The 14,589-nt window shown below is 46.1% G+C and overlaps 2 protein-coding genes and 1 long non-coding RNA gene across 7 annotated transcripts in view; all 3 read left to right on the top strand.

Annotated features, from left to right (window-relative positions):
* LOC130389180 (exocyst complex component 3-like protein) overlaps positions 1–2,709 on the top strand; it is a 10,408-nt gene extending 7,699 nt beyond the window's left edge. The window contains exons 12-15 of the mRNA XM_056598855.1: positions 71–344; positions 664–819; positions 1,175–1,308; positions 1,678–2,709. Of these exons, the coding sequence (XP_056454830.1) occupies positions 71–344; positions 664–819; positions 1,175–1,308; positions 1,678–1,864 (751 nt within the window). The 3' untranslated portion in view covers positions 1,865–2,709. The remainder of the gene's footprint in view (positions 1–70; positions 345–663; positions 820–1,174; positions 1,309–1,677) is intronic.
* Positions 2,710–4,367: 1,658 nt separating this feature from the next.
* Positions 4,368–10,543, top strand: LOC130389193 (uncharacterized). Of its 5 annotated transcripts, none has more exons than XR_008896505.1 (9): positions 4,368–4,456; positions 4,605–8,025; positions 8,182–8,283; positions 8,606–8,691; positions 8,832–8,912; positions 9,009–9,087; positions 9,161–9,272; positions 9,656–9,799; positions 9,984–10,543. It is a non-coding gene; the product is annotated as an uncharacterized LOC130389193 (long non-coding RNA). The 5 variants fall into 5 exon arrangements; XR_008896503.1 differs by having other exon boundaries at positions 8,606–8,713; positions 9,679–9,799; positions 9,984–10,542; XR_008896504.1 differs by having other exon boundaries at positions 9,009–9,091; positions 9,679–9,799; positions 9,984–10,542.
* Positions 10,544–12,237: 1,694 nt separating this feature from the next.
* On the top strand, positions 12,238–13,953 carry LOC130389184 (putative nuclease HARBI1). Its single transcript, XM_056598860.1, has 3 exons — positions 12,238–13,017; positions 13,196–13,564; positions 13,695–13,953. The coding sequence occupies exons 1-2, from the start codon at positions 12,327–12,329 to the stop codon at positions 13,558–13,560; spliced, it is 1,056 nt and encodes a 351-aa protein (XP_056454835.1). The 5' UTR covers positions 12,238–12,326; the 3' UTR covers positions 13,561–13,564; positions 13,695–13,953.
* Positions 13,954–14,589: the final 636 nt, after the last annotated feature.

Consider the following 14,589-nt stretch of genomic DNA (forward strand, 5'->3'; position numbering starts at 1 on the left):
CAGTTTCATCCATAGTGCTTCACTCTTTAGTAATGTAATGTTTGCATGCCCCCCCCCCCCCTGGCTACAGGGCGTCCACAGAGGGCCTGCAGCGGCAGCAGTCGTCCCCCACCGCCTGCCTGTACTCCCGCACCCCGCCCAACCCCATGGCGGCCCTGGACCGCGCCGTGAGGCGGGCCTGTCGCCTGGCCATGGACCAGCTGCTGCTGGAGCTGCAGCCCGTCCTGCAGGGCCTGCTGAGCCGCCCCTGGCTGGCCCAGGGGAACCCTTCCACCCCCATGGTGTGCCGGGTCCTGGAGAGGCACCTGGAGCTGTACGTCCGCGTGCGCCCGCCCTGCCAGCAGGTCAGGGGAGGCCGCCGTCTACACCGACCGACCGAAGCGGTTGTTGTGGTGCTGTTGTATAACAGGGGCATCACAGGGGTAGTATATAAGACAATATTTTAAAAGAACAACATACAAAAAGGTGTATTTCATCTGGTGTGAGCACTGGAGGGGATCTTGAAGTTAAAATGACATTTTGTACACCTGACCTGGTTATACATTTCCTGTATAATTTAAAATGCAAAAAGTACATTTAGAAAATATAAATGCATACATACGTAAGTACACACGCCAGGCTAATCTAAGATGTGGTGTGGGTGTACCTGTACCCCCCCCACAGCGGCTGCAGGAGGAGGCTCAGTGGATGCTGGTGGTGGAGTATGTGCGGGCCCTCATGCACAAGAGGACGGTGTGCCGCAGCGCTGGGGAGAGGCTGCAGCTGGCCCAGCGCATCGCCCAGGACGACCTGCAGCTCAGAGAACTCTTCACCGGCCTGGTGGGGGGGCACTCTCATTCTGGCTCCTCCTCCTCACTATATCTTTATACCAAACATCAAGTGTGCACGGCCGTGGGCCGGACGTCCAACCACGACGGGGACAATACTTGGCACAACAATTTAAACTCTTTAATTTATAAAAACATCCTATTGTTTTGTACATCCGATTGTTTAGGTACACCACAAATGGTCTGGAAGATTAATTCTGCACTTTTAAAGGGTTAAATGTTTTGGGATCTAGTTTGAAACAGATTCAGTACGGAGGTATTTCTCCTCCCAGCCATCCGTCTGTGGGCGTAGGTCTGTACGAGCATGCCACCAACGTGGTTGTGGTGCTTTTCCGTGGCGTCCCCAGGAAGGTGAGGGGTCGGGGCCGGAGGTGAACCCGCTGGCCCTGCTGCCGGTCCTGGCCGACTTCATCCGGCTGAAGGACCCCTGCATGCTGAGTCTGGAGGTGTCCGGGGTCGTGATCAAGTACCCGGACATCAGGTCAGACCTGCTGATTCTCCCCATACCTCCTCTCAGTATATTGTCTTTCCTCCATAACAAAAATATGAAATACACTTCATTTGTAAAGTATCATAGAAAATGCATGCAAAGTACGAGACGGAAATATTTGCAAGGTTGAAGCCTTAACAGGAGTTGGGGTAGAGGTCATTACATATTTATACAGTATACTTGAGATTGGCAACAGCACATAAGATAAAGGCAAAATAAGGTTACCTAAACTGGCAGAGAATCGCAGCTGGCTTGGAAAAACTACAAAATAGAAACTCTTTGACTTTATGATGCCATACCATAGCATATTTTTATATGCTAAAAGCCAAACCAACCGTCTGTCCTCCTGTCCCTCCCCAGTGAGGAGCATGTGTGTGTGCTGCTGGACATCCGAGGGGATGTTTCCCGGGACGTGAGGGGCGCGGTGCTTGATGTGCTGGAGCAGAGTGCCCCGCCCCTTCCTGCCGGCTACCGGCCCATCTTCACAGACATCCTGGTGCCTACCTCCCCAATGCCCTTCTGTCTGCCAACCGCCAAGTGTGCTTGAGCTCTGGACTGCTAGACTACAACAGGACAGAGGCCCGCTGACCGCGTGCCCTCACTCACCCCTTGTTATGTTCTTCTGCTTCAGAATTAAATTTAAGGACCGTTTTGGTTTCAGATGGATTTGAGATGGATTATGTTACAGGGTTCTAGACATTGTTCATTGCTGGGGGTTTTCTTTCACAAATTAGCTGCAACCACTTAGGAAGGACTGTTTTAGGGGTGGTTTTGACGGTATACCTACCATCAGATTCAACTTTTGGAAAGGTCTGCAGCCTGTACAGGTAGAGGCATAGATTAAAGGTGATTGGAGACCATCTTGTTCATGTCTAATGCTACAGATTATGGTCTTGTTTGCGCCTCGATACACTATTGGGGCAAGGTTATGTGGTTGACCCCGCCCTTATATTGAATCACCCATTTAAAAAAAAAAAAAATGCAACAGAGATGGCCAGATAACTATTAATACTCTGAGCAATGTTTTCAAACAATTGGTATTATTATTAATTGTATTGTTTTAATTTTTGAAGTACACTTAAGAAAATATTTTTTAAGTCTGAATTTAATTATACAAATATTGTCTTCTTTACATGTGCATTTTGTTCACTTGGGAAAAACAACATTTGAAAGCACAAAAAGTAATGCCTCATACAATCAAGTACATCATATATTTAATAAACCTATATATCAGCCAACACCAGAACAATGCAAATGCATTCTATTGTACACAAAAAAGCAGGCTAGATTTTCTAATTTACATTTGTCATTGGTGTCACTGTTTCCTCAAAAGCGGATGGAAACTAGTATCCTGAATTGTCTCTCAGTGTAAACCGTGTCAAATAAATTATACGAAACAATGTGTTTCGATTCCTAAGTTTTCAGAATGCAACGTTATCTTCAGAGACTGATCGAGTAACGTCTCGCTGCAGCCTGTAGGACATGGACATCCAACGTCCAAGTGCTGTCACGTGACGACAATATGGCGGACACGGTGAGACTCCTTAGCTGTGTCCCTATTCCTCTACGAATAGTCAAATCTCCTATCCTTTACTTAACCTTTGCGGAAAACGTCATCGGGTCAAAGAGAGATGACAATGTGCTTCCTTTCAAACATAGGAAAAGACAGCGCTGTTTAAAATGAATTCGACTCCACTTTTCCTAACCGACGTCATTGCGCGACGGGGAGTATTGCTGACCTCTAGCGTTTCTATGGTGGAACTACAGTTTTCCGAAGTTGGTCTACAACTGGGGTTCTCAAAATGTTGACACCTGAGGGCCAAGTTAGGAACCCAAAATTTGACTGAGGGCCGCCAAAGGAAAAAAATGTAGTCGGGTAACGCCGTCAGCATCCCAGTGGTGAAAAAAAACATTGCACCGTGGACCTCTGGGAGGGAGGTCAAGTGAGGTCTAAATCACAAAACTGAGGTTAATCCTTTCAAAGTAATTTACAGTCGGATTAAAACTAACAAATAACAGGATTGAAGTAGAGAGGGTCGACTTTTCTCTTTATATTTATTTATTTTTGTTTAAATTAATAGTGATATAATAAAAAATAAAACGTAGGCCTACTGGCAATGATGGAAAAGTAGAGCAAAATGGGGAACGACTTCACGTGACAAATGAAGAAAGAGTGAACAGAAATTGTTTGCTTTGCAAAGCAAACACAATTAGAGAACAGACTGCCTTAATTAAGAGACAATTTTCTAATATGGCAACCTGTGTGACAAATAAAGCTTTAGGTGTGTGTGTGTGTGTGTGTGTGTGTGTGTGTGTGTGTGTGTGTGTGTGTGTGTGTGTGTGTGTGTGTGTGTGTGTGTGTGTGTGTGTGTGTGTGTGTGTGTGTGTGTGTGGGGGGGGGGGTATCTAGTTTGTATCTATATTAAGTTAATCTTTGGTGTGTGTCTATTTGGTGTGTTTATCTTTATGGTGTGTATCTATATGGTGTGTAACTATGGTGTGTGCGTATCTATATGGTGTATACCTATGGTGTGTGCGTGTATATATATATATGGTTTGTATTTGTCGTTTGTGTGTGCATATGGTTTGTATCTATATGTTGTGTGCGTGCATATGGTGTGAATCGATATGGTGTATTGTGTGTGTCTGTATGGTGTGTGTGTGTGTGTGTGTGTGTGTGTGTGTGTTAACGTGTGTGGTGGTAGGCGATGACTCCAGTTTAACACAAACACACACACACTCACTCGCGCACACAGTAAGGTGAATTGAATGAAGACTTTTTTCGTTTTGAAGTTTGAATCTAAATCAGTCAGATCAGACTCATCCCTTTAATTAAAATGAGGGAGGTCATTTAAGATCAAACACAGAGCTGAAATAGCCTCTCACTGTTACCAAGAAGACCACAGGGTGTCGAACCTGCATTGACTTTTACTAATTAGCTCACCTGCCGCAGCTCGCCTGCCAGGTGGTTTTCTTAATTAGTTAATTGGTTGCATCTGGTGTGTTTCACTTAAAAGGGAACCGGACAATACATTTGTTTGTGTGCTGTTTTGTCTGTTGTGACTTATTGAACATCTCTTCCAGTTTCACAGGTTAAAGACTTTTTGAAGTAAAGAGGAGCATCTCATCTGAACCTGATGTGAGTAGAATTGTGTGGCAAAGCACAACTGACGTGACTTGTATGTTGAATATAAATCACTGATAATGTGTGAAGGAAATCGGGGATTGTGGTGGTTTAACTCTCATTTGAAAATTGGGCCATGAGTAAAGTGTTCCTTCCTTCAAAGGTCTATCATGGATATTTAACTGCAGTTCTGTGAGTATCCCAACTTAACCATGAAGCATAACTGCAAACTGTAAGTCATTAATTTCTCATTACTCTTGGGCACATTGATGTATTTTGGCTTCCTGGTGAGTTAACCTGTTACCTGAAGGTTGATCTGAGTACTGAGGATGTTTTATTGGTTCATGGGTTACTTAGGTGTTTGGTTTATGTTGGTTTTAATGATTTGTTAAAATGGTTACAGGCTCCAAGTTATTGTTGTAAACTGGAGTAATGCGTTGGGTTCTGATATCTTCAGTCTTCTTTCATTCTACTCTCCTGAGCTCTGCATCTTCATCACATGAGTGTTGCTTTACTGATGAGGCAGTGGTCTGAGTGAGCAGAGGTGCATACTGGGGTACAGAGCTGTCTCGAGTCTACAGGTCTGTAGACACGCCCCCTCAGGGGAAACCGTGTGTTTGAGAAAATGTCGTGTCGTCAGTTACATGGACTGGAATGTTCTTAAAGATGGAGACAGGGATTCAGAAGGAGAAACACCAGGGGGAGATGAGGGGGCTCCTCATCTCAACGACTATAACACAACTTCAGTCTGACACAGAGAACCATGGAACACATTCAACAGTCCCCTCTAGGCATCGTGACTCCTCAGGAACAGTTTCATTTCCAAGAAGGTCTTATTTGGGGCCATCCCCATATGGATCCTGCTCCTCAAGAGCCACCCCCCTCCACTGGGTGGTCTTCTGAACAGATGACCTCCTTACTGTCCTCAGGCTGACTAAAGCTGCACCGTTTGTGTCTGTGAAGGCCCCTCATTCAGGAAACCACTGGACTACAAAGACATGGCTTCAGAGATGTTGAATCAAGGTTTTTACCCTGCATGATTGTTTGGCCTTTAATGGCTCATTGGTCTGTGTGTTTGGGTTTGACATGAGATGGAAGATTTTTCATCATCACTAGGGTTCTACTGTGTGTGTGTGTGTGTCTCCCACTCACACCTGGCATGGGGTTCTACGTGCCTGTCCTGGGTTCTATGTGTGTGTCCGGCTTGCTTTGACAGTGATAATGTTCATACGGGGTTCTGTGTGATTGGCTTGGGATATTGGAATGGTCAACTAAATCGTACCTGATGGACGGCCAAACGTTTACTTAAGGGCCTCCAGTAGACATGAAGAACCCTGAGCGACACTCCGGAGCAAGATCCAACACACTGGGCAGGAAGGAGAGTATCCAACTCAAGTGTAAGAGGATGCAAGCGGCGTGTTCAGATCAGTGACTTCAAACAAGGACTACACCAATCAGGATCAATGGAGGATGGACACCCAAAGGAATTCCACAAGAGTCTGACATTGGAAAGGGACCTAAATGGATATTCAAGATGACTGTAATGAGACGGCTCTTATTACCTGGCTGGATTGATGGAGAGCCCTGTGGATCTTGTCTTGCTCTCAGTTGCACGTCTTCTCAGGCTGAACTTTAATTGTTTCGGACAGGACTAGCTGAACGATCGGTTCCCTTAAATCAGAACCAATCCGGGAACTCCAGCTAGTGCGCTCTTCGAGCTGAAGTTGTGCTCTTCAGCTGAGGAGGTAAGGAAACCTTCACTGGGGCTTCAAGGTGTAAAGAGGAGAATGTTTCAAAGTGTTCCATGGTACTCTGATGAAGACCGTTGTTGTGCTCCACTGGCTGCGAGGAAGAACCCACAAATCTTCCTCTTGGCCTTTCTCCTCTGAGAATCCTAGCGCTATCTTGAAGGATATTCCAGCTCATGTAACTGATGTCACGACAGATTCTCAAACACTTGGTTTCTCCTGAGGGGCGTGTCTATGGAACTGATGACTTCAGACAGCACTGTATCCCAGCATGCATCTCTGCTCACTCAGACCACACCCGCATGAGTAGGATGCAACACTCTAGTGATGGAGATGTAGAGTTTTATAAGTAACGAGGGAGCAGACTAAGGTGGTTAGAACACAATGGAATGTCAAGTCTGTAAATCTTTATACCATGAAGATGATTGGATAGGGCTCTTTTTATTATGGGCAGTCCTTTCACTCAGATGCCCACTTCTCACTGGAGCTGTACATGTGTTTGCTGGCTGGCATTATTTGCTGTTGGTGATGAGGCGGTCAGGGTGACGTTGCAGGGCTATGGTCGGCTCTCTGTGAGCTCAACGTTTAGATTTGCTCTGTATGGTTTGTACCCTGAATAATCTATATAATTGTAAAATGTAGACACGGTTTTGTATTGAATGATTCCCGGATTTTAGGTTTAAAGTTGTTGTGGGACGTACATGGTAGTTTGGTTCTTCGTATGGTTTTGAGTGATATAACTTGTACACACTGGGTGCATAATAATGTAAAGGTACACTGAATAGTAGTAATGACCAACAGCGACAAACAGATCTCTTCAAGGTAAGTCTGTTGGCTGTTTTTTAATGAAGACCATCGCTGGACTTCAGGATCTTCCTCCATTCAGCTCAAGGTGAGGCGCTGGTTCTGTTTTTTCTTTGATTGGTTCCGGCTGGAATGTTCGGATTCCAGTCGGACGGTTTGTGCTTCCCACCGTGGAAGGTTCTGAGTGAGGTAACTTGATTTAGTCCCAATGGTTAGCATAGAACGTTGTAGTCTTGACAACCATAAGATACCACCTGGCAGTTAGTTTGAAGGGAGTCCCCTGAGGGAATCTGGCGGAACGTTCTGGATTGTATTTGCGTAACCTCGAGCCGTTGCCAACGGAAACTATTTTTCAGTCGGTTTCCATTGGGAATTGTTGCCCCTATCTTAAACAACTAAAGTTTGATATTAAATACATACTGAGAAGTACGTTGTACAATATATTGATAATTTCCGATGGTTGCGCCGTTCTTTTAACCACAATGAAGTTGCGGGACTCTCACCGCGTACAAAACAGCGTTCTACTTGCGGGCCCATTTTTGACATCAGGGAAGGCTGAAAATCATTTTGAGGTGGAAGATAATTTGACATTTCTTCAACGGAACCCAGCACCTGAATATGGCTGAGTATATTTGATTTAATATCGATACTGCTTAGTGTTCTTTGTTACTTCAGCTTTTGTACGTTCTAAATATCTGCTGTCATTAATTGCCACAGAAGTTAAACCCTACCCAATGGAATGACGTTAAACAACGACTTTGGTGCAGAGTTACCAACTGGATAATATCAAAGCTAAAATAATGGCCGTCATTCCCACATGTTACAGTAGAATATAAGCGTCTTAGAGTACCATATTAAGCGCTATATAAATTTCATTTATTATTATTATTAGAAGATACTGTAGAACTGTACAAGGTTAAAAAGGTAGCATGTAGTTTGTCCCAAGGTGTCTGCCTCCTCACCCAGAGCAAGACGTCCACCTCCTCACCCAGAGCCAGACCGCCACCTCCTGTCAGAAGTCCTACAGAACAGGTCAGTGCTCTGTGTTAGTAGAGTCTTCTCAATTCTCAAGTCTTTTCTGGCCTTGAGTTATAAAATAATAGTTCAATTAATTGTGAAACTCTGTTTTGGATGAGTCAAATACGTTTTTTTTGTTGGGTAAATGCTGATATAAACCTTCTGCTGTAGCTGAAAGGCGAGGCTGAGAGGCTGGGGACCGGAGGCTTGTGGTGCCAGGGTGGACCGGAGACTGAGGCTGGAGACCAGGGACCTGCAGCACCGGACCAGAGGGTAACCATCACCAAGCTCATCTGAAACACTAAAATCCACGGTGGTTTAGGTCTGGTTTTGATCATCTTATGACTTTAAATCTGTGCCAAGCTGTGAATTAATTTATACGGGGGTTATGCAAGAGTCATATGAGCCATTAATGTTACTAGTGCTGCTACGACCGTAGTGGATGAATTACTGAACGCTACAATCTGCAGACGTTTAAGTGTTTTTAAGTGTTTAAATTTGTCTTCCATTTTACAAGTGAACCTCAGATGCAGGAGGTGGGGTGTGTTGCGTCCCCAGGTGATTTACTTCTGAGACCAACTGTGTTTGAAACCAGACCAGGATGAAGAAGCAGATGGAGGAGCCGTGCTGAAGGCCCTGGGCTGGTGGAGGGCCTGCCTGGTGAATGACGTCTGTCGTGGGGTAGATGGAGCTTGACTCTGAAGTGATCATCACACTCACTGCCACTTCACTGCCACACTACCGGCGTTTGTACCATATATATCAGACGACTACATCTGTTTTACCACATGTTGAAGCAAGACTTCCGCTGTTTGTTCCAGACCAGGACTCTGTCTGAGGAGAGCTGCTGGAGGAGCTGAGAACCTGGAGGACGACTAGGAATCGACCAACAAGGATTCCTCGTAAGTTTGTATTTAGTTGCATGGTTGACTTAAAGGGCAAAATACAGCTGTTAATTTGACATGCGTTAACCAACTACCGCTGTGTTTTCTTACTAGAACGTGTTTCTGGAGCGGAGGCGAGCTGGTAGGGGAGTCCTGAATCTGGAGGATGACCATCACTCTACCAACAAGGATTGTAAGTTTGTATTAACCAAACAAACTGGAAATAAAGGGCTTAAAAATAAGACAAACTACATGTTTGTTACCAGACTTTAGGGCCAGATCCGCGCTGTTTGTTCCAGAACAGGACTCTGGCTGAGGAGAGCTGATGGAGGAGCCAAGACTCTGGCGGACGACTTCACTCCACCAACCAGGATCCTCGTAAGTTTGCCTAAAATAAACAGAGTGGACTTGTTGTAACGCAGGATTAGTTTGTCCAGTACAAGTTGCGGCATACTATTGTGGTTGTTTACCAGACAAACTACAGCTGCTACTTTGTTACGCGCCATTAGAGCCCAACTACTCCTGTGTTTGTGACCTTACATTAGAGACAAACTACTACTGTGTTTGTTACCTTGCATTAGAGTCCAACTACTCCTGTGTTTGTTACCTGATATTAGAGACAAACTACTACTGTGTTTGTTACCTGATATTAGAGACAAACTACTACTGTGTTTGTTACCTGATATTAGAGCCCAACTACTTCTTTGTTTGTTACCTTACATTAGAGCCCAACTACTCCTGTGTTTGCTACCTTACATTAGAGACAAATTACGTTTGTAACCAGACCAGGAATCTGGACGACTGATGGAGAAGCCATACATCTGGAAGGCAAATCCTGAGGACCACCAGGACTCTACCATCAAGGATTCCTCATAAATGTGCATTATCTGGACATAGTGGACTAGGTAGGGGTTGGGGGTTCAACTTTCAAACCAATGCTGCCGGGTTCAAGTCCTCAGAATACAGTGATGCGTTCTTGAGCAAGGCGCCCTAAAGCCTGCCTGCTCCTTAATGACTTATCTTTGGTTCAGATAATGTTGCATCTTTTGAATATTAAACCTAATCCATGTCCTTGTTTGGTCCGGGCAGACACACCTGAGCTGAACCTCACCTGATCCTGTTTGGTCGGGGGTAGACACACCTGAGCTAAACCCGCCCTGATCCTGACATCCTGCTGGTCCTGTCTCCTCAGTTCATCCGAGCCTCGTCCTCCAGAAGACCTGCTGAGCTCAGAAGTCTGAGGCTGATGGATCAATGACCTCCAGTGGGAGTGATCTTCTTGACCCCACATGTAACCGTGTGCTTCCACACGCCTTTTCCTCACGTCTGTCACTAACCTCACTGCTTCACTACTCTCTACTGCTTCCTCTTTTCTTCCTTCTCTGTGGTTCAAACCTTTACACTGAAGGCGCGTCTTCCTGCCCTCAGAGGGTTTAGCGTTAGGGTTGAGAGTCAGGGTTTAGAGTCAGGGACAGAGCTGGTCAGGGAGGACTGCTTTTACACAAACCTTCACTTGCTTTCGGAATGGTGGTGACATTTTGGAAAATAGTTTTCCTCTGCTTTCCTTTACAAATTGTTTTAAACTTCTGTCAAGTTTTTTTGTTTATATATTAAAATCCCACATTGACTTCTACATGTTTGTTGCGGTTCATTTAATTGTCCTTTAACTTGGTTAACGTCAAGCTAAACTCCTGCAATACATTTAATATACATGATTGTTATTCTGCAATGTTCACATAATCCATTTTGTAAAAATATGAAACCTCCATATTACCAGAGAATGTCTAATTCGTAGACGGGCTCTGATATTACTACTAAATTGAAGCCTATTCATGTATTTAACAATGTTTATACTGCCCCGCAGGCCATTCTCTGCTACAACACGTTCAATCCACCAACCCGTTTCACATCAATGTACTAGACTAGTATGGCGACACATTAGTGCCATAATTCACTAATGTGATAAAAGATGCATTCGGGCGTATTATATTATTCCACACGCGTAGATATTAACTGCGAGCGCGCAAATGATCTCTTGCGCGCGCAAATTACCTCAGCGCGCGCAAAACAGCCTCTCGCTCGCGCAAATTACCTCAGCGCGCGCAAAACCTCTCGCGAAAGATGTTTTTACGCTCTCGCTCGAATTTAATTTTGGCACTATGTGGGAGGGAACCAAGGCAGGGCGGGCTTTCCTATGATTGGCCGTTTCTGAAGCGCGATATTTGATTGACAGCCCTCCTCAGCCCTCCTCTCATTCAATTCTGAATTGTACAGTAAATGGCTGAAACGATAGTTACTTATTGTAACTCTAGATTCTATGAGTATAGGCGCAGCCTTTTAAGGCTATCGCTATTGGGTTATCCCTAGGCGTGAGACGTAGCACTGAAAAATTTGTAATCCCCGACCACCAACAGCGTGGGCCTCAATTACGTCCGCGTGCGGCGTGCCTCAACGACGTCCGCATTTCGCAGATATAGTCGGGCGCCGGCGGACGTTCTGCTCCCAATAATCAGCTTTTCTTCAGCTATTTAAAGGACAATGAGGCCGACACTTAAAAGGCTGCGCCTATGCTCATAGAATCTGGAGTTACAAATACTGTTTCAGCCATTTACTGTACAATTCAGAATTGAATGTGAGGAGGGCTGTCAATCAAATATCGCGCTTCAGAAACGGCCAATCATAGGAAAGCCCGCCCTGCCTTGGTTCCCTCCCCCATAGTGCCAAAATTAAATTCGAGCGAGAGCGTAAAAACATCTTTCGCGAGAGGTTTTGCGCGCGCTGAGGTAATTTGCGCGCGCGAGAGGCTGTTTTGCGCGCGCAGAGATCATTTGCGCGCTCACAGTTAATATCTACGCGTGTGGAATAATATAATACGCCCGAATGCATCTTTTATCACATTAGTGAATTATGGCACTAATGTGTCGCCATAGACTAGAGCTACGTTGGTTCAAACGGAAAATGTAGTTTGGTGTGAGACTGTTGTCCAGCAGAGGGAGCTGTCATACACCTTAATTATACAGAAATGTCTGTGTATTTACATTTTAAAATGTTCATGGGGTGGTCTAGTTTGTCTGCAAATAACTCTGCCTCCAGCAACAGGATTGGTCGAAACGTATGAAGTGAAGGAAATAAAAGCCCAGGGGCCTCATGTACTACACAAACGTGGCGTACGTCCTTTTCCACGCTCACGTTCAGATGTACAAAACGTGAAATTACCGTAAAAATGTGCGGTCCCCACGCCAGCTCCAGAGCTGTCGTACGCACGTTTCTACAGCTATTGTTCCTTTGGCGACAATGAGAGGTGACGCTGGGAAACTGGGAAAAAAGGTGAAAACAATCACTCATCAGAGTGATTTGCACATCAGAGACACACTAATGAACAATTAACACACCTTGCAATTATATGGGTGGCTATAAAAGCATGCGCAATGGATGAAGAAAATTGTTTTAAAAATGGCTGCGTTAGCGTTGTTAGAGGACATCGCAAATGGTCAAATCCGAAGGGAACGTATATTTAGGGAACCTGAGGACTTACTCGCAAATTATGATGATTGGCTCATGAGCCGATTTCGTTTCCCCAGGCCAGTATTACTGGAGCTGTGCGCAGAGCTGCGGCCGGCCCTAGAGTGCCACACAGCCAGGAGCCAGGGGTTGTCCGTGCCCACACAGGTGCTGACCACGCTGGGGTTCCTGGCAACAGGGGCCTTCCAGCGGGAGCTGGCCGATCGGTCAGGAGTGTGCCAGTCCACCCTGAGCCGAGCCATGCCAGCTGTGTGGGACGGAATCATCCGAATGTCATCCAGGTACATCAAATTCCCATACAATGCTGTTGAACAGGCCAACATTAAAGCGCAATTTGCAGCAACAGCCGGTTTCCCTAATGTAATCGGAGCTGTTGACTGCACACATATTGCCATAAAAGCGCCATCACAGGATGAATTTGTTTACGTCAACAGGAAACACTTTCATTCTATCAATGTCCAAGTCATATGTGATGCGCAAATGCAGCTTCTTAACATCGTGGCAAGGTGGCCTGGTTCAACGCACAATTCATTCATTCTGACCAACAGCATGGTTGGGAACAGGCTGGAGGCTGGCACTGTGCGCGATGGGTGGCTTCTGGGTGAGTAAATGCTTTATTTGTGTAATTGTCCCGTATGTATAAACCAGCGTAATGCACATCTGGGGCTTGTGCACATCCAAATATCATGTTTCTCTGACGTGTTCAGTATTTACTTCTGCATTCATTCATTGTGTGGTTTTTACGTTGTGTATTGTATTCTGCCTTCATCTGACCCCAGGGGACCGTGGCTACCCCCTAAGAATGTGGCTGATGACCCCTCTTACAAACCCCAACACCGACCAAGAGAGGAGGTATAATGACCTCCATTCCCGGACTAGAATAATTGTGGAGAGGGCAATCGGCCTGCTGAAGGGACGGTGGCGATGCCTGGACAGGTCGGGGGGGATGCTACTGTACAGACCTGAGAAGGTGTGCCACATTGTGATGGCCTGTGGCGTCCTCCACAATGTGGCACACCGCCATGGCATACCACTGCCAGAGCAGCACAACCCCCCACTGGAGGAACCGGATGCCGGACCCGTCAACTGCAACCCACCCCGAGGAGCCATACGGGCCCGGCAGAATGTGATTTCAAGCATGTAAAGAGGCAAGGACAGAATTTACTTTGACACAAGTGTATTTATTGACGCGCTTATGTCACTGAGTACATTAATAAGCCGATCAAGGCAATCATTAATGCCACCGATGGCTCTGACGATTTCTGCCTGTGACTCCAGCACAGCTCGGGTGAGGACACGGCCGGTCGGGTGGTCAGCAGATGAATTCGAGGCGCCGCGTGCAGCGGAGCCAGTGGAGAAACCGGAGTCAGCGGTTACGCTGGAGACGCCGGGGCCGACGGAGGAGACGCCGGGGCTGGAGACGCCGGGGCCGACGGAGGAGACGCCGGGGCCGACGGAGGAGACGCCGGGGCCGACGGAGCAATCCGTGCCCTCTCCTTGCTTGTCTATTCAAAAATACAAAATTTAAGTTAATAAACACGAGTCAAAGTCTTTAATATCCTGGCATCTTTACGCACGACTTATCTGTATTGTAAGCAGCCAATTATATGACCAGTATAATTACAGCATTTATGACTTCAGCATATTTACCTTGGGGATGATCGGTGTCCCCTTCATGGGCTCCCACCACTCCGGTGAGAGCTGTGTCACCAAAAGCGGCCACTCTCTAATCGAAGGGGGAGAGTTCCCCCACTCCCGCCCCCCACCTGTTGCGGTCACGCTTCGGCGGTGGGCAGAAACCCTCCGCTTCACCTCCACCTTGAGGTCTGACCACTTTTTTTTAATTTCAGAGTGTGTGCGCTGCTGAGACCCCACTGCATTGACGGCCTCGCAAACACGCTCCCACTCACTTCTCTTTTTTTTTTGCATTTATCCCTGTTGACAGGGTTCCGAATAGCATATGCTTGCGCATTTCTACATCGTGGAGCAAAATCTCGAGCTCGGACTCCGTGAAGTTTCGTTTTTTGCCTCTGTTCATGGTGCCAGGTGATCGGATTAAGAGGTGAATCTCAGGTCCAGAGGCCTATTTAAATAAAATTGCATATTTAAATGAGGGCGTGGACAGGGAGGAGTTTGGCACCTCGGCATGTGTGCTCAATTCCACGTTGATTGA

Source organism: Gadus chalcogrammus, chromosome 9 (genome assembly GCF_026213295.1).
Source record: "Gadus chalcogrammus isolate NIFS_2021 chromosome 9, NIFS_Gcha_1.0, whole genome shotgun sequence".
In the NCBI taxonomy this organism is placed as follows: Eukaryota; Metazoa; Chordata; class Actinopteri; order Gadiformes; family Gadidae; genus Gadus; species Gadus chalcogrammus.